Genomic DNA, 26,037 nt, shown 5'->3' with positions numbered 1-26,037 from the left:
CCAAATTACTGCATTTACCCTGTTAAACGACACGTATTTTTTCTTATTGCAAACATTTGTTTGCAAAAATACGAAACACAAATACACATACAAAAAATACTCTACTTGCTGTACCACACTGAATTGATCAGGATAATTTACAAATATGAGAAGTTATTTGAAAGGAACTCCTAAATTAGCAAAGCTAGCTAAAGAAGCCTCTGCTGATGGTCACACTGGGGCTGTTTGCTCCTAGCTTACATTTCTTGTTTCTTAAACTGCTTTCATAATGAAGGTATGAGGAAGCAGTCTTACAAAATTACCGTGGCCATATACTTTCTGTATTTGTCTGTGACCTTTCTACTTCCAAAAAAGAAAGGTTCGGGCACCTACCCTAGGCAAAGATTGTTCTGCAATTAGGCTTTTTTTTTAGGCTTTTTTTTTTTTTTTTGGTATTTTGGTTTCTTCTACACAGCACAGTCCCTCCACTTGGAATGCAACAGCAACGCCAGGATTCTAATGTACCAATTGTTGCATCTCATCAAGTGCATTAAAATGGGAGACACTGAAAAAAGAGAATCTCATTGACTTGCACAAGAGAGTCTTCAAGTGCTACAGCTGTTTCCATTCAGATACAGCAATTAATACTGACAGAATTGATTGGATTTGAACTCATCTAACATCATTAATGCTGAAGACAATCTCATTCGTGCTTAGCAACTGAAACAGGCTGATAGAGGCAAACCCTAACTACAGTTGCCTTAACCCATAAGGGAAGAGGAGTAAGAAACTTCATCAAGTCCATTACTAATCCTACTATGCACATTTTATTAATCCACAAATCACTATATCTAGTGAGGGAAACATAACAGGAGCGAGTCCTTTGCTTGGGAGGAGTATCACAGAAGGCTGTCTTAGCTAATTTTCTAAAATACGTAGGAGCCGTATTGGTAGACCAGTAAAATGCCTCTGCTGCTTGGCAGTGACATCAATGAGACCTTGAAAATCACTACTTTGCCTAGTCGAGCGCCAGACAACTGCCATACTCCAGAATGACACTGCCATGTGTATATTTCAGAGATGGGGAGTCAGCAACCAAAGGTAAATTATTTTTATATGTATATATATAAAAATATATATATACACACACACTTATGATACGTCAAAACTTTGGTGCATCTATTTCTCTCACATGCAGGGTTTCTTACAGGAACACCCCAACACCACATTGTATCAGAAAGTGCATCTTTTGCTGTTCAGTGTCCCGTTTCCACATGGATTTTAGAACACTTCTGCTTCCCATTTTGACACTAGAACTCTTCACTCAAACGCACGCCTGTAACAGAGTATGTTAATCACTTTTTTCCTCCAGATAAAAGCACAGCTATCACTGAGGCGTACAAGCGAAGCAACAGGCTTCTCCTTCAGACTGCAGACATCTCTATGACATTAATTCAGAAGAGATTATTACAAATTCAAAATAGAAAGTGACAACGATTGTTTTTTCCTATTCACAGAAAAACCACTCTTCCTCTTCACTTTCTTATGTGGGATGCAGTCAGTCTAAAAAAATTTCTAAAGAAACAGTCGTACTGAATCCCACACAGTCTGAAAGAAATCATTAAGATAATGACATGATAGTGTGCGTGGGTGGAGTGACAGTGTTACACCACAGTCAGGCTCCTGTTGAGTAAAAAATAATTAAATAAATAAGAGCACGTACTGGGCCTTCGTATTAAAGAAGTCCACACGGTACCTTTCTTTGTGGCAGCTCTTTTATGGTCATTTAAACAAGCCACTAACCTGCATAATTGCAACTGCAGTAAAAGATAAAGTTTCACTAATAAATAGTATTAGTGAGCACTAAAGCAATAATGCCTTAGTCTGAATGAAAAATTAACTGTGAACAGGCATCCTTACTAATCAGGCAAAAAGTTCTTCAGGAAAGCAACACATTGCTTTTCCAAAGACAGCTATCAGTCGATGCAGTCACGACCTCTACCATTTAGGCGTTTTCTGTTTTGCAAAATAATTCATTTTCCAAAAATGGCATGAAAATTGAAAAAAAACCACCCCCAGACCACACGATCATAACACAAAAAGCTGTATATATATGTTGAAGCCCTCCTTCTTTGAAGAGGATGAAAAGCAAAACCGTTTTAGAACAAAAACATTCTAGATGAACAGCATACTTTTAGTCTGTTCCTGTGCTTGTCCTGAAGGGGACTGACGGCGAAGCAGAGGAATTTCCAGCCAGTGCAGAATGCATCCTGCAGAATCTAGTTTTCTGCCAAGATGGTACCTTTGGGTTAGGTATTAATTTTTAATGCAGAATACAGGCTTCTAGTTGTTCTTTCGAGATACAGATACTGGTATCTACAACTTTGAAGTTGTTCAAATCCCTTCTACTTCACACTGCCATTGTAATCTCCTGAGATACGTCTGGCATTATATATTCAATTTAAGGCAGAAGTGGACTAACTGTAATTACAGTAGGCCATAGTTTCTAACGGTATGGTAGTACAACAAAAAAATAAAACCAGCACCAGTTTATAGCAGGGATATTGTCCCTAGAACTAAGAATTCTGCGTGCACTTCTTGGAAATGTTCAGGGTGAAGAAGATTTTTCCAAATCCACATAGAACGATTTCCTTTGTAGCCCTTTAAAAAAAAAAAGGTAAAACAAAACCCAGCACATGTCAGAGAACAAGTATGCATTTGTGCCCTAGAGCCATTTCCAAGCCAACCGCCCGAGCACTTACCTGGGATAGGTACAAATCAGGTATAAGTTCCTGTTGAGCCCTGTTAGGATTTGAGTACTGAACTCTGTATGCCTTCGCTGCAGCCAGACTATTTAATATTTTTGCATTACTAGTCTGAAATCTAGTCTTGAGGTCTTCACAGATTTCTTTAAAAAAAACTAAGTCAGAAAATAAATCAGAACGTAACCTGAACATGAGAGCACACCACTGACTGTGGAAGATCCAGGTTCCAACTTACCTACGCTGAATGCAAACATTCCAGTTTGTATGCTTAGAAATGAGCTATTTCACATTTCTAGGGGGAATAATGCATTCCCATTCTAACCAGCAAAACCACGTTGGGCCTAAGAAAGCTCTTGGGGGTGGGGGGGTGTTGATGTCAAAACCATAAACTGCCCTGGAAACATTTACAGTTGAAACAGATAATTTTACTTAAGTATGTCACTTTTGCAAGACAATTCTTAATCATTCGTGTTTGCCCATACCCTGAACCAAACGCAGTAACTTCTCAAGTGAGTGGAAAAGTCTGCCTCTCCCAAGGAAGAATGAAGAACATCAGTGTCTCTTTTTATGTAGAGAGTCTCAGGCACACAGTTCATGTTGTCACCATCCCTTCTTCCACTGAACAGCCTTATCTAGAAGAAGCAAGCTCCACATACACGAACACAGTCACTACATACACAGTCACTACACGAACAGCTCCCAGGACTGAAATTCCTGAAGCAAAATGGGAAATAAGAAGGAAACTCCCTTTCTAAATGCTGGGCATTTTACATTCTGAATGGTGTCAAAATGAAGCGTTCTATATATCGGTAAGGTATGAATCAGGAATAAAATACTGAAAGAGTCTTCCCCGCTAGGAAACTAGGTTTACCTTTCAATCCAACAATGGAGATTTTCTGCAAAGAAACTATTCTTCCACATGTTTTTTATGTTTTCTTTACAGACAACCGGCTTGCAGCAAATTACTTTTTCTGAGCCATATGTTTGCTTGGCTTTGGCAGATATCACGTGACTTTTACTTTCATACCTACATTTTATATTAAAATCCACTTCAAGAGTGGCCCTACTTATTTGAAGTTTTTAACACTGAATTCTTACAGTGACACTTACAAACCAGTCCTTGCACATGCAAATGACCAAATATGTTACCGTCCTTCCAGCTCTGTTAACATCTATTTGTCCAACTCACTGCACCAGAACCATGCATTTATCTTGTGAGCTTCTGTTTACATCTAAAAGTTTGAATACCCCATCCCCAACATGCTAAACATACGTAAAACGCATACTTACAAGTCAAAGACTAAGTAATGGAATCCTTCTTCTGATATGCTGTCATGAAGCCGCACTAGAGAAAGGGGGGGAAAAAAAAGATAAACACCAGTCATCTTTTTCATGTCTTTAATGTCTGTCTTTGATTTTGGTGGAGAAAGGAGGATTATAATTCAACAGCAGAGCTTGTATGGCAACTGTGTGTGTTCTCATCTGGTTTGATTTTTTTTTAAATTCTCTATCCTCAGAAGTGCCTTCTTCAGAAGGTGGGATAAACAAAGGAACCAAAAGACTGCGCAGCTCATTGTACAGTCATTTTTAAAGGGGCTCTGCTTTTGCTATGCCACAGAAGAAAGCGGCAGTCATTTCCTAACGCCCCCTGCACGTACGGGCACATCCGCACACACGTTGCACCCTGCCTTTGCCCTTCATGTTCAATCATGACTAAACAAGTGCCAAAAGCACCGACAGACTTCATCCTAATATACTGTATGAATGTGATTCAACTCCACTTTTCGTAGGCAGAACCTCCCATCAATCTTTTAAATAACATATGCCGGAGTCCTCAGTCACTGGACTTTTATTATCTTAAAACAATATTCTTAATGTCATACAACAATTTTCCCAGCAGTATTACATCTTAGAAGCTGTAAACAAAACAAGATGGGGGGAAAAAAAAAGCCACAATTAATCATAGATTTCAGCAGAATAACAAACTTTAAGGGCTATGTTAACGAATTCCATAATCAGACCATAAATGCTGCCTTTGAAAGTATCACTGCGAACTAAAAGCATTCGACTATGCTGAAATAAATGGGGTTAAAAGGGACTAAGCTATATTCCTGTTCATATTTCTGTTGCACACATACATATATATTTCCATCTATTCTTTTTACCTGCCATCCGCCTCAACGACATGAACAGTGAAGGGCCGCAAAGAGATAAATCAACCGGCAGATTGATGGCCACCAATCTATGCCAAATTTCCACAGTGGCAGCCAACACCATGGCAGAAAGATTACAGGGAAAGGACTGGGACTGCCCCCACCCGGCTGCGGGCGCTCAGCCAGACCTGGGGACAGCAAGGGTGGGCAGGAAGAGAAAAGGAGCGAGCGCGTGGGGGTGCGACAGCTCGGCAAGAGAACTGCCTCGCGCTAAATCACCGTGAAGAGCGATTCCTGGAGAGATGCAAGGTGCACGAGAGGACTTGTCAGCAGCGAAAGGATGTGATGTCTAGAAAGTAGTCATTAGCCTTTCCAGTGCTTGTCACGGCCAACAAACTTACAGCATCCTAATGATTAAAAGCCCACGTCACGTGTACATACGCCTACACACCCATAGCGAAGGTTTTCCCTGAAAACGCACTAGTCAGCCGCAGAACCTTCCTTCTGAATTTTAGGAATTCAAATGACGTCATGGTAGAACTATGAATTAATCCTGCGGTTTTTCTTAATTACTTTAAATGAAACGGAAATTTCCAAAGCTGATTTTCCCACAATACGTGAAGCTTTGTCAGTAGTTTGATCCAAATCATTATCACTTAAAGAACCAAATATAACAAACAGGGAACGCTAAAACTGCTTCGTGTTCAAAACCGGGCTGATGAAAAAAGTGTAAAAGAAAAGGATTTTCAGACTTCCCCAGATGGTAGCTTTATGTATTAATATTTTTTTTTATACTGCATGACTTTAAAAAAAAAAAATCAAATAAACATGACTTTCTTACTTAATAATATTTAGCCCAAGGAAACATCTTGTGTTTACACAATACTGAAGAGAAAACCAGCTTTTGGCTGACTCACTGCCCAGAGCTCGTGATGATTCGGAAGAGCCAAGTAGGTCTAAATCAGAATTTGTGGTTTTGGCTGGTTCTGTATTCTGTATTTGTCTAAGTTTTTGATGAAGTGCAAGCCTTGAGCATAAAAGACCAAGGTAGTATATTGCTGCTGTGGTAAAACATACCCTAATTCTAGACATTAGTGGGATATGTAGTTTAGGATGTTGGAATCAAATCGTGTAAATATCAAACAGTATAAAATGCAATTGATAAAAAAACTAGAACACACCAGAAGTGGAAGAACAATTAATCCCATAATCACAGTGTAGCAACAGCAAGAAATAGGAATCTTCCAGATCTTTGTACTAGCGCATTTTCAGTGTCTCCTTAGGGAATTAAAGATAGATTATTTACTCATGTCTTCAGTTATTCATGTCTTTAAAAAAAAACCAAACACAACAAACCAACAAACACAACCGCAAACCAGAACAAAACACCCCAACAAACCAAAATTAACTTTCTTTCTGGTTGCGTTCTTTGAGTTGAGATTTCAATACCCCCAAATGTCTGGTCTTTAAAGCAAACCATATGTGAGAGGAGACACCCAATGCTAGCCTAAAACAGTAACCTGAAATTTCTATCTCAGAACAGAGACCCCTAAAACACCTGGCTTTTGAGTACACTACTTCATACGATAGCATCAAAGATGCTGCTCATGAATGAGTGCTCAGAAATCAGCAATGAGATTTGGTACAGACCCTTGGGGATGTCACGGAGATGCAACACAACCCTAAAACAATAAATTTTGGAGTTCAGCCAGGATGTTTTGCATATGCCTCTCCAAAAAGAATTTAAAACTTCTAAAAATTTAACACACAGCAAATTATACCTTTTGATAGAGGCTGCCTGCTCCTCAAGTAGACTCCTAAGAACTCAAAGCATGGTTTTTCTGGAAACACCGTTTTTGGATTCCAAGCAGCATTCCTCTCCTCCCTGCTCGCTAACAGCATTATATTCAGACAGGCAGAAGCCTTCATATTTGATTTCCCATATCGAGTACGGATATTGAGAGCTACCAAATATTTCTGGTGAGGCAGAATATCTGCTGCCAACTGCTTTCAAAGAGCTCTGAAGCATGTAAAACAACCCAGATTTCTGAATCGTCTTTAGAGAATTGAAACAAAGTATTAAATCTTTAAATTTAGAAATGAAATCCACCTTTAAAATATTACTTTGGTATTAAAACCAGACAGCCTTGGCTCGAGCTTGTGGCTACAAAACACTCAGCAGCCTATATTCATGCGCATACTTACTCAGTTTTCATGGCTCGTTCCTCCCACTGCTCCAGCGTGGATTTGCTCGCAGCCAGCTGAAGCAAAGGACTGCATTCTTTAATTACCACTGTATTTTTTAAACACAGACTGACTTACTTTCACACATTTATGAGAAAGTCAGCTCCTAGGTAAGAATGAAGCCAACACGAACCTACAGTCATTCAGGCAGTTTTAAAACTGTGACTCTGAAGCAACGAAGTCGTAGGAGAAGAATAAGCTGCATTTCATTGCCTTCGGTTCAAGGCGGTACAAAACCCCTTTCTCTCTCTTTTATTTTTAAGTAATCATATCTACCACTTGTGTTGCTAGGATATCTATATTTAAGCCTGCGATAAATGCTTCGTGTTTGTACAGATGGAAGTAAACACACTATTACAGCTATTACATACAGATATCAGCAGCTCCATGCAGAACAGTAGTGTATTCCTACTGTGTCAGAGAAGATAAATACCTTGCCCACCACCACACAGTATATCAAAACTAGAGCAAAGAGTACAAGTTGTATCTTGGATAGAGGCATCTGTCACACCCCTGTTACAAAGCAGACCAGCACAGCACCGTGTCAAGGGGCTTCTAGAGCTTCGCTGCCTGCCTGAAATGGGAGGTGCTCTCACTTTGTCACATCCTTTTCTAGAAGAGGGCTTCTCCAGTGCCATGGCAGAGCCATAGCTCCCTTCTGACTACAAAAGGACTGTGATTCGAGATGATGGATGATGTTTTTTCTCAGCCTGGTCAGGCTATTTCCTTGCTAGCCAAACTCTAGTCTGACGTGTCCATGGGGATAGCTTCTTCAAGGATCGCATTCTTTCTTTTTCTTTCTTCCCAAATGTCTGAATCATAGAAGTGAGACAGGACAAATCCTTCCCTGAATCAGGATCACATGCCCCTGCTGAGAAGGCAAACAGGCTGAGGCAGCCAGAGAAGATCAAAACTGCCTTTTGGCAAGTGCTTATGTTGGCTTCTTTGGTCAGTTCAGATACAGTTTTGTGCCAAAAGGTGGAAATCCCAAGTAAGCGTAGGCAAAGGGGAAGAATCTGTGGAGAAGACAAGACAGCCTGACAATCGCAGTAAAGGATGTATGACAGCACAGAGGTAAGTCCAGCATGGCCCAGACTTTGCTACTGCATTCTGCCTGCAACTCAGCTTTTCACTGGGAAAGACAAGGGATGACAATTTGAGAAGCTATTCACAAAGTTTAAGAGGTAATTCTCTACAAAAAGCATTTGCATGTTCACTGCAAGCACATACAGCTCTTTATATACGCGTATCAGGCAGGATCCAGGCACGACAAACCAAAAGGCAGCAATTAGAAAGATTATTCATCCAGTGTAAGAGCTCCCGTCAGTAACCCACACTGCAATTCCTATTTCTCCAGAAACACAAAAGGGATTCATCAGTAGAAAGTTCCATTTTTCTTTTTTGAAAGGCCTAATCATTATTAGTTGGAGCTGTTTCATGAGTGCTGTCATGAACAAACACACCATATGGCCGAAAGGACACAAGAGTACTTAACTCTTTCCCTCCTACCTGCTGTAGCACTATGGTCATTCTCCTCCAGCAGGTTACAGAGTACCTTGGGTGCACCTTGGATGACAAAGTTGTTGCTCTTCAGCAAACCACTAGAAACGCCTGACGGGAATCCATATGGCTCTTCCTCTTGGAAAAATACTACCAGCTCACAAAAGATCAGGAACATCCCTTCGGCTTCAGCACTGATTTTTATCTGAAATACTTTCCAATCACCCCTCTGCGATAACTGTTGTAATAATTTAAGGGAGAACTATTAGCTTTATTACCTTTGTATTTAGCCACTAGTGTGGGCAAGCTCCAGTCAGATTGAAAAGTAAAGTGATCTCCTTTATACGACTTTTTGTGCTGAACTATAGTATTTTGTGTCTATTCTACAGAAAACATTTTGACATAACGGCCAAGCAACCTTACCAACTCCCTTCTGAATTTCTGCCTTCAAAGACAAAAAAAAAATCAAAGTAATAGTATTCAACATTCTTTCAATGGGAATCAAATTTTTCCATGTCAGAAGGCAAGTCAAACAGTAGATAAAGTCAGATAAAAATTCTTCAGGATAAAGATATCTAATCATATCTAAACCCACTGCCTATAATACTTATTTTTGTGAAACTGCTGAAGTGATAATTTTGATAAATTTGGTATCTGCATTAATTCACATTACAAAGACAAAATATTTGAGAAGACTGACCTTCAAACAGAAGTTACGGTCCCCGGCCTGTGCAGCAGCTGGGGTCTGTGCAGTGCATGGAGGTGTCAGACGGCCAGAATGCTGCTCACTAGGGACGACTCCTTCCATGCAACCCCATTCATTGTTGTTATTAACAGAGTATGGAAAGGGATAACGTAGTTATTGGTAATGTGGTTAAAGACACTCATTTTCCCTTTGGTGCTAAAGATGAAGATCTATGGACTCCCCGAAGCATTAATCCTGTAACTCTGTGAAGCTAGATGCCTCGAATTAGTGCACTGCTAGGAAGTTACAGGGGTCATTTGTCAGTAGCACAGGTTTAAAACGGGCTTGAAAGTCACAAAAGTGTATGCCGTATTTGCTGAAATCTGCAAATTATTTCTTCAAGTTCCTGCCTTCCCGCAAGAAGAGTGAAAAAGGGACAGATGTGCTTTCCCTCCATGTTCACTTCCAAAAGTGTATTAAAGTATTTATGCAGATCTTATGCAGATCACTCTTACTAGAAAAAAAGCCTTTAAAAAATGAACCTAATTACTTAATGGAAGGAACTTAATGGAGTGACTTCCTTGAATCTTGGGGTTTCTATGAATTGGTATCTGCCTGCCACTAGGTATGGATAAGCTGTTGCATTTGAAAATGAAGAGGTAAAACAAAACCTGAAAAAACCTCAGTCACTGAAAAGGTATAACCAGATAGTTTTTTTTGGTAATGAAGAAGCCACTCAATTTTCTATTTCAAAGCACTGCCTATAAGCATTTTCTGCTCTCTAACCTCTGACAAAGAATGCCTCTCACTCAGCAAAACCGCTTGGCTGAGAAATAGATGATCTGCAGTGATTTAGCAGTGTTAGGACTCAGATCTTCCTGCAAAGCCACCCTTTGTCATCTTTCCTGTTCTGCTAAATAAGCCAAGATGACTAGGGAAGGAGGACAAAGCTACTGCTAGGACTTCATCAGAAACTCACGCGGATGCCAGTGCAGAGGTCATTACAGCAGAGCCAAGAACTGAGACCAAAGTCAGAATTCATCCTATAGCTTTTAGTCTAGATCCCAAGCTAAACATGCTTGGGATCCCAAGCTAAACATGATAGAGACAAAACTGCATATGGGAGCAGAGCTGCGGATGCAAAAACCTGTGAACCACTGCTCAGGAGTGCTGCTGTTTGCACTGATCAGACATCTGCTTCCTTCAGAAAAAACTGTCTTCACTGCAACCTCATTCTCTATACCTCAATGCTCCACATTTTTCCATCACACTCAATACTTCCTCTCTTTTGATGCATGGTATAAATAATCTCTGCTGAGCAACCCAACTCCTTAAATCCACGGTGCATTACACAGTCACGACTGTAGCCTCCAGCCATTAAACTCAACATGAAACAACCTGCTTAAGTCTAGGCTGTAGTTACTGCTGTGCCTACACCTCCTATTCTGTGCAGCTTAGACACTTCTCTGAAAACAACCAATTATAAGTATCAAACCTAGTAAGAAAGCTGGATAAATACTCAGGTGCATGGCACTGAATCTCTGCTACCCTTAACAGACCAATGACCAGTGCCCACATCAGGAGCCAAAAGATGATATACGACTGCAGAAGAGTCGGTGCAGGCATACCCCCTGCATGGAGCGGAACAGGGTCGGCAGCTGTGGGGAGCAGAGGTCCTCCGTCATCTGCTGCACCACAAGATGAGGGATGCCCGAGCCACAGAGCTGCACTTGGCTCTTGCCACGGGTGATGAGCAACGCTCCTTGGTGTGCAGGGAAGTTTCCTTTTCCCCTTGCTCACATTTCAGGAGCTCAGAGTCAGAAATATAGGCAGTACCGTTAAAGCTGAGATTACTCCTTACACTTATACTTCCTCATATACTATTCCTCTGAGACCATGAAAGCCTGGGGCCCTCTATAATAAAGCTGCTCAGTTACAGTAGGAAGAACTTGGCAAATATTAATAAGAGCCATTACCTAACAATCTGAAATATTTAGAGGCTAATCTGGTAAGATTAGTACAGTAGCAACGCTCAAGGGCAGCTGATTTCTGAAAGACATTAAACACAGAGTAACGTCTTACATATCTAAGAAAATAATCCTCTCTCACGCTGCCAAACACACGAGCGGTATACTGTAATACTGTCATTAAATGGCTTGATGCAAGTCAGCAGTGCTCTGTATGCTATTGACAGGTTATGTTCAGCAACAGTGAATCGAAACTATGCAGCTTCCAAATACTTTCAAAAGATAATCAACTTTTTATTACAGGGCAAATTCACGGTTATTTAGGGTCAGCAACTTGAGAAAAAATCCTATTAATCTGCATCTGTACCCGTATAATGAAAAATGATGGGAAAAATAATTGGGCAATTTAATATTTGGAAAGACTGCATTTGCCCCCAAGACACTGTAGCAGTGTTAACTAGTATGAACAAAATGCCATATATTCTAAAAATACTCATTTGTGACCAAAACCCTCCCCCACCAAGGCCCTCACACAATAAACTTCTGTATTCTGATTAAATGCCAGGAATATTTACATTCACTGCCTTCATTAAAACCCCTCGAGTCTAATGCATGCCTAGAAGTCAGTTTGCCAAACTATTTTAGCTTTGGTAAAAGATTCTCGCTACACAGAAAATAAAAAATTATTTGCCAAAGTAGATAAAAGACCAGATTTTGAAGTGAGACTAAGTAAATCCAGGTACTGATGTCAAAGCAGATGGCCTCAAATTACCAACTCGCGTGGCATGATGGAAGTCTTGCTTCATTCCTGCTGGATGAAGACTGACAGTTTAAACAGGTCATCAGTACACTGTAAGGTACACCTTGTGGGAAGGGTCAGGGAGAGAGAAAAAGGAAAGGATGCTTTAGAAAAGGTATGTTTTGTCATCAGAGGAGGTTCATCGAGCTACTAAATGCCTTAAAAAAACCCAAGCAGCTTCTCAAGCCTTAACCAGTGATGAGTAAGCACAGCCAGACCCTCAGGCCTAGCTTCTACGCATGCTTCAGGCACTAAGCGCTAACAAGCGAAACTTAAAAGACAGAAACCGATTCAGCCTAAACATCAGAAATCTATCTGCTAAAGATTAAACATCCCAAATAAAATGAACTCATTTAAAAAAAAAAAAAGTTAACAGCTATTCCCAAAACATATCATTTCATTCTGGATTAGTCTCCAGGGAGAGCAGTTGTGGTAACTCTGACAGTTTTTTCTTTAACCATCAGATTTTTGTTGCTTTTCGGGGCACCGTAACACAGGCGTGTGTGCATTTGTGCGCGCGCGCATGCACAGAAGAGTGCTGTGGAAGCGCGTCCTAGAGCCCTGACGTTAAAAGGAACAGCTGCAGTTACACACCTTTGATTACTCATATATGAAAATCGCAAAATTGTACAGAATTGTTTAAAAAAAAAACCCGAGTATTAAAATGTACACCTGTATCTTTATACCTCCATTTAATATATAATCCTATCATTTTCTAGAAATCCTGTATTTCAGGTTGAGTAAGTCCTCTTTGCAGTTAAAGCCCCGGTTTCGTAAGTTTAACAAGATTTTTTGCAACACAACAAAAAGCCTTACAAATGTCATCAGATTAAGCCTTATGAGGACAGCTGCACGGATTAAAAGAAAGTCTGACACAAATTTTTGCTAGGAGCAGACTGATAATGTCAGCTGCTGGTGTCGATGCTTTAAGCATTAATATTTTTTAACCGCTTTAGCATTCATCAGAACACGTAAGAAGAGGAATAATGACAACGCACACGAGAATTTCACAGAGTGTTAACTAATAAAAGGACAAGCTGTAACAGAGAGATGTTACATTAATTAGAACTAACAGGTTCGGAAAGCCACTCAGCATACTTTAATGGAGGGAATGTAATTTGCTTAGTTTTTCTCAAAGAAGAGCCTAGCTCTCATGTTAAAGCAAGTCTTCTTTGTAGACCAGCGATGATGAAATTGCCACAATGATTGGGCAGCTCATCGGTTGCCAAGACTCATTATGAAGCGGCGGACAGAACTTTAGCAACTCAAGAAACTGAAGTGATGGAAAAGATCAAATGAATGAAATCTGCTCAACGCACAGAATCTAACATCCTAATTAGACAAGCAAGAGTCTTGTTAATCCCTGCTGGAAAGATACAGTTCTGTACCTTTTTGATAGATACTTTTGCGAAATGCAAATGCAGTAGAGGAAGGCTTTCAGCTCTGGATCCATCACAAGAAAATAAAACCTCAGGCAGAATTGCGCAATTGTCAGAATTATGCTACGTCCCTTTTAATATTTACAGTGCTGGCCAACACCGAAAACAGAGCTATGTAAATAATATGTAGGACCTACATGTCTACAAAATTGGATGGGGGGGGGGGGGTGGGGGTTGTAATCCTCGGGCAGGACACAGCGTCCATTCCTGGCTTTCCTCTCTTAAAACACATTAAACACAGAAATATAAACAATTTATATAATGACCACTCAGAGAAGTACGTTTATTTTTAAAATGTTCCCCTTTCATGAGGAGGAGGCCCCAAGGTATTTAAAGGCTTCAGCTTATGAAAATAAAGTCACTCTACTTTAAATATTTTAAACAAAAAGGAAAGCAGAAAATTGTAATCCTGTGGCACGGCTCAAGAAGTACCACAAAAAGGAAATGCCACCTCTCCACTAGAACCTCTCAGAACGGAGCAAGGCACGCACCGAACAGAGTTAGGCAATGGGGTCAAGGCAAGTAGCGCCGTATTTAAGGCACCTTTATTAACATCACTTTCAGAAAACATAGGCCTAGTTCTTTCAGTCTGTTGCGGCAATTACCTTTGCTAAATTTCCTAACGCTTTTCATTTTTAGCTTTTTTCTTTTTCTATTTTAAAAGCTTATTTATTAGTTTATCAGCGTAAAGGCCATTAAATAAAACCAAAAGGGGATGACTGTGTATTCAAGGTAACTTAGTAAAATTCTTCATCTGAAAGTTGGCGGGAACTGTGATAGCTTACAGCAGCAAGAAAAGATAGAAGATGACCTTTACTGATATTAATGTCAGATAATGGATTTTTTTAGTAACTGAGCAATAACGCAATTCTTGTATGCAATTTGAATTCAGCGACCACTCCTATATAACTGTCCTAACAAAGAATATTTGTAATTATTCTGAACTATTGATTTGACTGAAAACGTAGCATTTATATACACAGACATTGGGTTTTGGTCTCTCAGTGCTTTAGGAGGACAAGGGCCTTAAAGTTTTAAAGCAGGTCATTCTGGCAGCCAGAGATAACTAAAGCACGAAGCTATTCTCCCCATGATTATCTTCCAGATCACTATACTACATCTACTTTGTAAAACTATGGAAACGCAGCAGGGTTAAAGAACTGGCTTTATAGTCCAATTAATATATTAAATGCACTGCAAATTGCCATCTTGCTATTAGAAACTGCATGCGAATTTACCACAATTGAATCAGTGAAGCTACAAAAACCACTATGCACCCCTCTCCGAAGGCTGACTGAAAACCTGACATTCCTGCCTACTTCTTCCCCCCAAGGTCCACAGAATTTTCCATTTTACTAAGAACACTAAAAAATAATTTTCAGCCTACAAAAATGAAAAAAAATTTCCAAACCTCAAACCTAATACTGATTTAAAATACAACAATTTTGTTGAAAAAAGTACTTTCAGATTTTTGACAAAATAGGCATTTTCTATGTAAAGCGGACATATCATGGAGAAAAAAACCCCAAACTCAAAAATTTTCTTGAACCCATTTAAAAAAGCGTCCCAGTCACTGTGGTGGAATACGATCAATAACCTTTGGTAAAGTAAATGTTTGTAAACGAACTGCATTCGTGAGGAATTTAATAAATGGTCATGTAATATCACAAGCAGCAAGCTGGACTTCTGCTATTTAATGGAATGCAAACCTTAATTATTAAGGATTTCAGTTCCCCCCAGCTGTGACAAAAATGGCCACAGAAAGTATTCCACTTCATCGTACCAAGGCACATAACCACTTCAAGAACCTGACCAGCACGAAAATCTGTAACAAATATGCTCGTGCAAATAAAGAAACTCATATAAACATTTGCAGAAGCCTTCTCCATATGGGCTGCATCTGTTGGGGGGGGGGGGGGGGGAAGAAGAAATTTTGCATGCAAACGCATTTTTCCTGTTGTACTTTTATAATCCAGGAATCCCATTGCAGTGTGACCTACTGTCTTCATAAAAATGCTCTCTCCTCTGATTTCTGTATGAAACAGCTCATGAGCCGTAGGTCAATAAGCCTGTTAAATAATCTGCTGCAGTAGCTTCTAATGTAAGTGATAATCATGCGCAGATATGAGTTTTTATATCACGTTATTTGTCCTAGACATAAAAAACTGCTCTGCAAATTGGCTTTTCAAAGTAAATAAGGAAGATCAGTTATCCCAGTGGAAACAAATCCCTGACACCTGTGATCAAGGAATCCTGGCAGATTTCATTTCCAGCTACATCAAAGAATGGGAAACATATTTCCATGAGGCTAAACTTTGGAAACTTACCATTTCCTACAATACTTCTTAAACAAGAACATGTTTGTGGAGAGAAAACCAAACCAAAACAAGTTTTACTGTCAAAACATTACTCTGTTAGGGAACAGAAAACACAAGCGTGTTGGAATTGCCTCATTCAAGTCCCAGTGACATCCCGCTGCCAACTCTGGAGCGTGAACCGGGGAGGAACCTCTCTGTAGGCCGCTGATTGGGGGAAGCTGGACTCTGAGCTTCATTTCTCTCAGCCAAGGTGGTGGTCGCTGAGCCTAGCATGAAGCATCCCTTTCTGACATCAAGGGAACGTGGGAGCAAGTGCTCTGTAACGGACCCATTTCCAGGCGTGGACTGTGTGCTTCTGACCTGAGCGCTACACATGGCGGGAGGAAGGAAAACCTCGCAGGACCTGCCGCGTCGCATCCATGTGAAACTCCCCCCAACCGCCTCTGCAATGGAAACACGCTGGGATGCTTCTCCCTTCAGCCAAGGCGAATCTTCATGACAAGGAAGCAAGAGACAAGCCATGCGCCTCTTGGAATACGAAGGCTGCGTGCCTCATCCTTGGGATCAAATGACTTTTGAGATTTAATGAGTTAAGCAGGTAACAGCACAATGTGCGTCAAATAGGTTGAACGTAGTTTTTCAATATATACATATATATGTCAAAATTATTATTACTGTCACGTTGATCTCCTGGAAGTACAGAAGTTCAGAAAAACCTGCTACTGCGCTTTGGTTTTTCACAAAAATTACACTTAAGACCCTGTGAACAGTAACTATAAAGTTCATTTGACCTCAGAGTGGAATAAATAACATTTAAAAACGGAAACTTTAATATTCCTCTTCTTGCAAAACAGAAATGGATTACAGAGAGCCTAAAGAGACCCCTCAATGTTATTTTAGCTCCCCCGGTTTTCCCAGCGGGAGGACAGAAGCCGACGCAAGAGCTGCCTGCTCCCCGGGCGGGAACATCCCAGCCCTGCTGCTGGGCGGCATCGCCCCTCTTAGCACTGGGAACAGAAATTAAAATAGCCCCATCCTGTTCGATTCATAACCAAGTCCAAACCCTGGTTCTGACAAAAGAAATAATAATTAAAAAAGGATTTAGCTGATTTACTGTATTTTCTCTTTTGCCTTTAAAGCTTTAACTTATTTTCAATCTTGCTTTCTTGGGGAATTCTTGCCATCCCCATCAGCGGGAAGATAACAACAGAACATACTTTATTTTCCCTTATTTCTTACTGGAAACTGTAGAGTGAGTATTCCAAATACTATTTGTCAAGACCTTTGTCTACAAGAGAAGAATGCTCTTGTTTCTGTTATCATGTTGGCATAAAACTGAAGTTTACACTCTCTTAATTCAGCTTAAAGCAAAACATCAGCTAATTTAAACTGAAACGATTTCCCAGTTTACAGAACAGTGGATGGCCGCAAAAAAAAATCTATATCTGTTTAAAAATAAATTAGCTGTTCATTAAGTTGGGGCAGTTTTTATATGCAGATAGACCTAAAATTCCGCTCCCTACGTGGCGAGTTTTAAGTACCATCGTGCTAGAAGCGTTACACCAAATGTAACTCCTACTGCCAGTCCCTCATGAAAGATTAAACGTGTTTAATCATTATCTTTGTGTACAACAGAAATCAGTGTGATCTTGAAATATTCCAGATTTGCAATGAAGATTGTGCATTGTGTCAATATCTTTCCTATAAGACAGGGAAGTTTAAAACACAAGGAATTACATTATAAATGTAGTCACACTTTCTAGTGAAGTGGTTATAGACATTAGACAAGCAGCTTGGAGCTCATTTTCTGAAGACCGCCGCACAACTCTCTGTACGCAGTATGGCCACCAACAGGGCACACCGATTCACTTGATCACTCTAGGTACCACCTTTCAAGGGCATCTGGAATTTAATGTCTATTTAGTTAATTTGGTAACAGGATGACCAAATCATTTATCCTCTACTCCACGCCCTAAGACAGACTCTAGGCACTTTTGATTGCAATACTAAATATCAGAATATGGCATTAAAATGGTGGTACGAGTATTTCCCAAATTAAAATGATAAGTTAAAAAGCAAAGCTAAGATACCAAGTCAATGCTATCTCTAAATTATTTCTTGATTATGCTGCATATTATTCTAATGCACAGTAGTCCTCGGAGATCAGAAAATGCTGTATTCTGAAGTGATGGCAGCATTTGCAAGCCATGGGCCTGCTCCAGCAAAGAAGTTAGTTCTAGGACAATAAAGTAAACTCCATGGGAGAGACCCACACCGGTACTAAAATACATACAAGCTTTCATTTCCCTAGGAAGCTCTTGACCTGCCATTATTGGAGACCAGGGAAGTATTCAGGGGAAGCAGCACTACTTGCATCTCCACAGCCTTTCCTGGGCGTCACAGGTACTGTCGGACACCCGTCAGACTGGCTTTTGATCCCATCCAACGCAGCCGCTCCCACACGTCTCACACCAGCCAAGGACCAAACGCAAACAGAACACTCCTACCTTTCCAGGTTTTGCAATTGTTGGTGTATCTTGCTACATATATTTTCTTGCAGTTTACGCCTACTCGGCTAAATCTTTCCGTGCCATAGACTGCTTCATCACATAGTTATATATGGCTCTGCTTTTTCTTTGTAGATCATGAAGCCTGTCGAAACATTTCTATGAGACGACCTTTTCATTCACAAAATGTGAATTAAAGTAATATCTTCCAAGTGAACCAAGCCAAAAGGAAATATCTTTTTACCCTATTATCATTTCACATTCTATAATTTGGGGAACGAAACTGCTACTTTCCTATGTCACACAATACCACTGTAAATTTAGCCTCTCTGTGCTTTTATCCGATAGGGTTTTTTTATACCTCTGCCTGAAAGACTAAAGCCACTTTCACAGGCTCGGGTCCCCAGATTTTGTGCTACCAGCTTCAAGAAAAAAGACCCAAAATGGACACAACAGACCTAAAACGAAAAATAATATAAAATTATAATCACATCTCTGTCCTTGGTATTCTCTTTCACAAACTTCAGTCCTGAATATCCTGAACATGAGCAGCACGATCAACCCAGAGATCAGCTCCACGCACACCAGTGCAGTCTGCGGTACATAAAACTCCGCTGTCCCCTCAGACTTGAGATTACCCATTCCTTGTGCAAGAACTTATTTAAGGTAGCAACAGTGGAAACATAGGGGCTACATTTTTTCTTCCATCGGTTTCATAAGCAACCCGTAACTATTGTGAGAAGCGCAATTACATAGGGTTTTTTTAGGACCCGATTAGTTTCTGATGGCAATAAATTGGTTACTACACAGTGAAAACTCCCTGAACATATGCACTCCGGGAGCAAATAGGCTTATGCTTCTCTGCTAAATAGTAAAATAAAACTATACCACTAATTTATCCTGTTTTAACTGAGTAATGTGCTGTGTTAGTACATAAAACAGCAGTAGGCTACGGTAGGTAGAAGCACTCACTTCTTCCGAGCAAGCGGCTGGGGTAGGGCTTCCCGCAGAGCCCGCAGCACAGAGAGGGAAGCTTTTAGCTAAGAGGGACTAGTTCAAGACGTTTCCGAAGATCACTGACTTTGCAGAAGGATTTCTGCTGCTACCTCCCCCTCTCTTAGCAGGGCATGAGTTAGCATACAATTACAGATAAATATTTTCATTTGTAACTGTTATAGTTACAGCATATGTCCTAGGCGATGTCTTTACTGCAAATGGGAACATGGCGTAGAGATATCCAAACTGACTTTAAACAAGCTGGTGTGTGCACATCTATCAGTTTAATTGTATCAGCATGACTTATTTAACCTGCTCTTCGACAACAGCAAAACCAAAGAGCAAGCGTAGGCATCTTGATGCTAGGCCGCAGGTTACAGTGAAGATGCGAAGAAGTCTGATTCTTATACTCACTATAAATCTGAAAAAGCAGACAGTCTGAAAAGTCTCAAGGAAAAAAAATTAAGGTTAGGTAATTGGTCTTTTATTTCTAGCTATCTGTATGATGTGGCCGACATCCGTACAGCACCGAACGCAGCAAACGAAAATTTGCCTTAACCTAGATAACTGAATGCTTCTACAATTAGTCAAGACAACATACAAGCAGTAGAAGCTTTCAGTAACTTAACAGAGCGTAAGGCTGAGGGATTCAAAGTACTACACCAAAGCAACGTGTTTCCTTAATAATCCCACTCCATCTCTGTCCACTGGGCTGGGCTCAAAACCATCTGTATTATTTCCTGAGTGAATGTGGCTTCCCCTTCTATCCATTAACTATCATAGTAAGTCATGCTACCAGAACTGAAGACAACTATAAATTATTATCATTTTCCTAATGTGCAAGTTTACAAGTGAATGATGATCCCAAATGATTGAAAGGGTTTGTTCTACAAAAAGCTGGGAATGCGTATTAACTTAATAGATGACAAACTTGAGGCTTACGATGAGAAACTGCCATTGTCTTTTAATCATAGTCTCACAGTAAATGGAAATTAGACAGTTTGTCCTGTCCCATGGGACCATCTGTAAGATTGTAATTAGCTCAGTGACAACCCACATAAACTTGGACGGAAGAGAAACTGCAACAGAGAGCTGGAAACCAGACTACTAGTTGCAGAATCTCCCTAAATAGTCCCCTTATTTAGCACATCCCGTAACTCCCAAAATTTATATCCTACAGAAGATAGCTGCAAGCCATTCAGCTGCAATTATGACTTCAGATCATCACCCAGTTCTTTCCCAGCGAGACTGCATAGCCAAATTCAACATAATCCTAGCAATAACACCATCAATATTAGACCAAGTATAATTGCTGGAATACAGTTAAATAACTCTCAAGGTCACCTGGTAAATAAATGCTTAACAAATAAATGAATAAAAAAGCACTACTTGGATGATACAACTGCTGATAACACGAGTGCTATTCACTGCGGTGCAGCACAAGAGCACAAGCTGCGGATCTGATGACAATACAATACCCGACCATCTTCAGTGTACAAGTGTCAGGAGCAGAGTGCCACGCTTGGCCCAGTGTGGCTGGAATGAGAAGCTGGATGTATTTAAAGGAGACAGACATCTAGAGGACAAACTAAAATTAGTAGCACATTCCCATGGGCGGTCCATGAGAATACTAACACTCTGGTGAAGCCACTAAAAAAAGAACTTCCAAAACTGGAAGGTGACCGGAGGAGAGAAGGTATCATTAAACCCCTATCAACTGGAAAAAGTCCTGGATCAGCAGTTTTGTCAGAGTAAGAGAGTCTTCAGTGCAGAAATCTGCAAAAACCAGACCGAACTGAGCAATTACAAGGTGTTTATCTATTGCCAATGATGGAGATTAGGGGTGTTTGCAGGGTAAAAGCATTCACTCTGTGCTAGGCTGCAGCATGTGAAAAGCCAAGAGACAAATCCAGCTAGCATCCCTTGACATGCCATGGCTTTGACAGACACCTCTAGAAGCAGAGCAACACAACAACCTCCCATCACGGTGAAAAGTGAATTTGCGACTTTTTTAAGAGCAAACATTTGAACGAGCGAGGAAAACCCTAAAGGACACCTGAAACACTTGCTACAAGATAGGGGATGGTTGGCGAGACGGCTGCCAACTGGGAACTGATCGATTCTGTCCCTTCACCCTTGAGCACAAGGAGAAGATTAGCCAGCCTGGGACTGGCCACTGGCACACTGCTGCCGCGCTGGGGGACAGTCACGGGAAACACCCCAGCAGAGCTACGGACATCCTAGGCTAAGCAGGCAGCCCTGAGTCCTGATGAGGACAGACCTCTGGCTATTTAATGAAAAACCAAAACTTTGCTGTGGTAAGCAGTTTACAAGAGAACTTCTCTTAGGAAAACACAGGGGTAGACAAGAAGCTCTTCAAAATGTAGAACTTTTCGGTGATTTTTGTGAGATGTACTAGCCAGCAGTCTCCTGCAGGCAGTTGCAGATGTTACTGAATTCACCACAGTTACCACAATCTGAGCATGGAAAGAAACTGTGGGTTTTTTTCTCTCTCATGACTTCTCCAGAACACGACGCAGGGCTAATCTGTATAGCTGCTACTCATAACGTGCATTTGCACAGACAGAGAACATGCCCTAGGGTCTTCGTTGCTAAATAGAGAAGAGCCGTGGACTGACGTTCAGCCTGCCTCCTAGCATCACAGTGCTTTGTTCATTATCTTCTATGTGATATTTTACATTTTTAGTAAGTAACCAGATCTTCCATGTGCTGTTCTCAATATATAATATCCGATATATCATAAAAACTTACCGAATGGGCATTCCTTTGGTAGAGATGCAGAAGATGCATATGAAATGCCAAAAGCAAGAGGAAGAGGCACCTCTGCACGTGACATGACACAGACAAGTTCAGCCTATAAAATGTACTTCCAAATGCATGCCTTGCAACCAATTAAAAATTGCATTCCAAAAAGTCAGGCCCTGTTTACAGTTTTTAGTCAAATTACACCATTAAGAATTTATGTCACAATATTTAAACATGAAAGTGGATGTATTTTTAAGAACAAAAACATCCTAACAGGGATGCAGCTGTATCTGAGAATATCCACTTTTCCTTCCAGTACCATTTGCTGATCAGCAGGAAAGACTTCAGAGACTGAAATACTGCAAACGCCTTACTCCCTGCCCTGAACTATTTTTTTTCTGCAGTATCTTGACCAGGAAAGCATCCTAAGAGCAGACTAATGCAATGCTCAGGTCTAAAAGGACAAGCACAAAACCAGACTATACCCTGAATTACATTGTATCTCGTACCTTTGAAATAACTTGTGGCATTAACTTTTTATTTCAGCGCAGTCTAAGTACTCATTAGGACAGCTTAATTTGTTGCCAGCTACTATTTCTCTTGGGGGCTCTGCAGCGGCCAGCCAGCAAGATGCTATTGGGGGCTACAGGTGGCACACGAGGAGGGGCTGGGTCAGCTGTAAGAAGGAAGGCTGGAACGCATCTCGCTCCTGCCATCAGCTACCAGCGGGGAGGCTGTCGAGATGGCAGAGGCAGTCTTCTCCACGGTGCAAATGGCAAGACAAGAGGCAACAGAAACATGCTGGAGTATGGAAAATCCCAGCTATGCATAAAGACAGTATTTATTTATGGTGACAGGAAGGTGGTCAAACACCGGAGCCGGGCCCGGAGTGGCTGTGCAACCTCCTTCCCTGGAGGTTCTCCAAACTCAGCAGGACAGGCCCTGAGTAACCTAATTTTACTGGACATGGCCTGAGCAGGGGGTTGGGGATGGATAACCTCCAGAGATCCCTTCCAACCCGCATGATTCTGTGATTTACGATGCTGCTTTTCAGGGGGCAGGGTATGTAAGTAAAGCAAGATGTCTGGGCAGATGGGAGTAGCCCCGAGGACTGCCCCTCCTAATGAGCTTCCTGGGTTTGTATCGTCTCTGGAAGAGGAGCAAAGACATTCCTAAGCTCCACGGCGAGCTCACAAAGCCCCGCTCCTGATTTATGATCATTTAAGTCAAAATATGATCCATGGTCCAAAGTCAGGAGACCTTCAGTTCACCTCTCGCCGCTCCCAGCTCAGATTCCCAGCTTTCCCCCATTCCCTCACTCGAGTGCCTCCTCCTCCCCGCCGGTCGTGCCACCTTGCCTCCTTCCTCTCTCTCTGCCCCTATCTCCCAGTTCTTCCTTTGCTGCATGTCACGGGGAACTGAAGTTGAGGCAGCAGAGAGGAGGGGTAAGGGTGGGACTCGGCTCTGAGGTGGTACAAACTGCCAAACGCTTTCTCCCTGGGGAGACCTCTTCCAGAAGCAGGCGCATACCAATTCCTGCCCCCAGCCTCCCTGCCGACCGGGGTGACAGCCCACCCTCCGTGGGTGAGGACGCCGAACGCTCCACGTGGGCAGATTTAGGCTGCTTGGGAAACAAAAGCCGCTCGAATGATAATTCTCTGTTTTCTCCTGGGAAAGGCAACAGGCCGAGACAGAAGTGTCCCACAGAGCGGGTTCAGCCCACAGCGCAAATGTCATGGCTGCAGCTGGCTTTATAATGGAAACTACCTGACAACAGTTTTACGACCCATACGGGAGTTGCACTAATGCCATCCAAGAACTGACACCCATCCATGCTACTGAATATTCTGTAACCTTTTTTCAGCTTGCGTTTGGTGTCCCCGCCCCCAACTCAAGTACGAGGTTCACAATATTTATGTCCAGCGTTTGGGTATTGATCCCAAGAACCAGTGCAGAATTCACCCATTAAACCGTCAACAACGTTGCCTGTACAAAGCAAAGGGAACAGAACTTACAATACCCCTAAAAATGCTCTAAAAATGTCTGCGCTAGCTTTACTGAAAGAAAAACCTTACTTTAGCTTAAGTAGTAGAGATCGATGTTTTTGGAGGAAAGGGTCCAGAGGAAAATTACATATTTGTGGTTTCGCTGGGAGTCATGATGTCTATCCGTATGCATAACACGCGGTTGCAGATTCATAATAAACAAAGCTTTCAAACAAGAAAATGTAAGTTCTCAAAGATCCATCTTGTGTGTGTAAAAAGAGAGCAATTCATTTTCATCTAGCTTATTTATATGGTTCTTGAAGTCAGCAATGCAATTATGAAACTCTTCCTTCCAGTAACCATATATAGAAACTAAAACAGAACAAGAGATCAAAATACAAATGGGGAGTGTGGCAGCCATCCTAGTGCTCGCCCCCTGCGGCAGGTTCCTCAAGAGAGATGTTTAAATTCCACTTCCCGTTCCTGCGGATTACTCTGTTTTACATATAAAATGACTGGCTACACCAGCGAAACTGACTTTATGGAAAGAAAAAGTGTTTAGAAGAATTTGCGCGTGCTATGAAAAGATTTTTCATGCATTTAAGAAAACGTACAAAATCAGCTATAAGCAGGCAAGGAAAATCCTTCAAGGTCTGGTTCACGCTTCATTTATACTTTACATTACTTATTTTGGTGCAAATTACGCATATACTTTCTGAGGAGAAAAAAAAAAAAAAGACAAAATTTGTGGCAATTCTTAGTGAAACCTCATTTCCTCGGTGTATTATGGATGCTGCTACAGTTATCGGGGTTATTACTACCAGCAATGCTTCACTTGAGCTACAATAATCTTATCCTCCGTTAAAAGGAAAGAGAATTAACCTAGTGTAGCAGAGAGTAGTGTCATTGTCTATACTAAAAGACATTTTTACGCTCCACAGCAACCCAGAAGAGTATAAACCTAAAGATTCAATGCTACTTTTACCAGAATAAAAGGATTAGGCAGTAACCAAAACAGAGACAAAAGCTTTAACACCTAATAAAGCTGCCTTCACACTTCTTTGCTTTCACGCTCAGATAGACATTACCTGACACTTATTACATGTTGAAAATTACTGACACACTGATTAGCACTAAACAACTTACAGTATTTTAACTATGTTGGGGTTTTGTTTGGTTGGTTTTTTTAATATTTCACTTGCTCTTAGGGCTGCCAACAGCTCTAGAAAGCCCTGTCCCCACCAAATTCGTAAAACATCAGAAGTGAAAACTTGCAGCCTGGTCATCTGAAACATCAACCATGTATATGCAACAACTTCACCAATTCAAAGAAATCAAATGCATAGTAAAAACAAAAACTGCTCAGAATGAGAGAGGCTGCAGAAAAGCCAGTTGCAAGAGAACGCACGATGCCCTCCTTGTGTGCTCTGGTCTGGTTCACTCTCGCCACACTACATTTAGTCTTACAGATAGCTACTACAAAACCAGCTTGTGTATTCAGTTGTTGCACTTCACTGTTCAGCTACACACTGCAGCCACAGCTGAGTTTAAACACTGAATCTGTTATTTTATAATACTTACTAAATTGGCTTTTACATTAAGTATGAAATCATGTATATATCACTGGTTTATTTGGTTTCTTGATGTTTATTTTAATTCTCTCAAGAGCTAAGCTTCACCTTATTCATCATGGAAATTACAAATTTAATTAATTCAATAGAATGGATGAGATTTAAGATTGTTGAAATGATCAGCTCATCTAAGCAATAAAAACAATTAAAGGAAGCAAAATCTTCTACATGCATCAGTCTCACAGATTTCCAGTTTTGCTACGAGGTAAACAAAAGCTTTATATAATACACACACACACAAAACCTCTATATAGTTATATATGTTTATATAAAAAGATATAGTTAATATGTTCCTGAGGACCA

At 40.9% G+C, this 26,037-nt stretch overlaps 1 protein-coding gene across 17 annotated transcripts in view; it reads right to left on the bottom strand.

The window, feature by feature from the left end:
* CAMK2D (calcium/calmodulin dependent protein kinase II delta) overlaps positions 1 to 26,037 on the bottom strand; it is a 164,392-nt gene that overhangs the window by 63,026 nt on the left and 75,329 nt on the right. For all 17 annotated transcript variants that reach the window (XM_064450570.1, XM_064450574.1, XM_064450578.1 and 14 more), the window contains one exon: positions 4,035 to 4,089. In XM_064450570.1, the coding sequence (XP_064306640.1) occupies positions 4,035 to 4,089 (55 nt within the window). The remainder of the gene's footprint in view (positions 1 to 4,034; positions 4,090 to 26,037) is intronic.

This window comes from Phalacrocorax carbo, chromosome 4 (genome assembly GCF_963921805.1).
Source record: "Phalacrocorax carbo chromosome 4, bPhaCar2.1, whole genome shotgun sequence".
Lineage (NCBI taxonomy): Eukaryota > Metazoa > Chordata > Aves > Suliformes > Phalacrocoracidae > Phalacrocorax > Phalacrocorax carbo.
The sequence above is the reverse complement of the archived record's forward strand: the minus strand, read 5'-3'. Positions and strand labels throughout refer to the sequence as shown.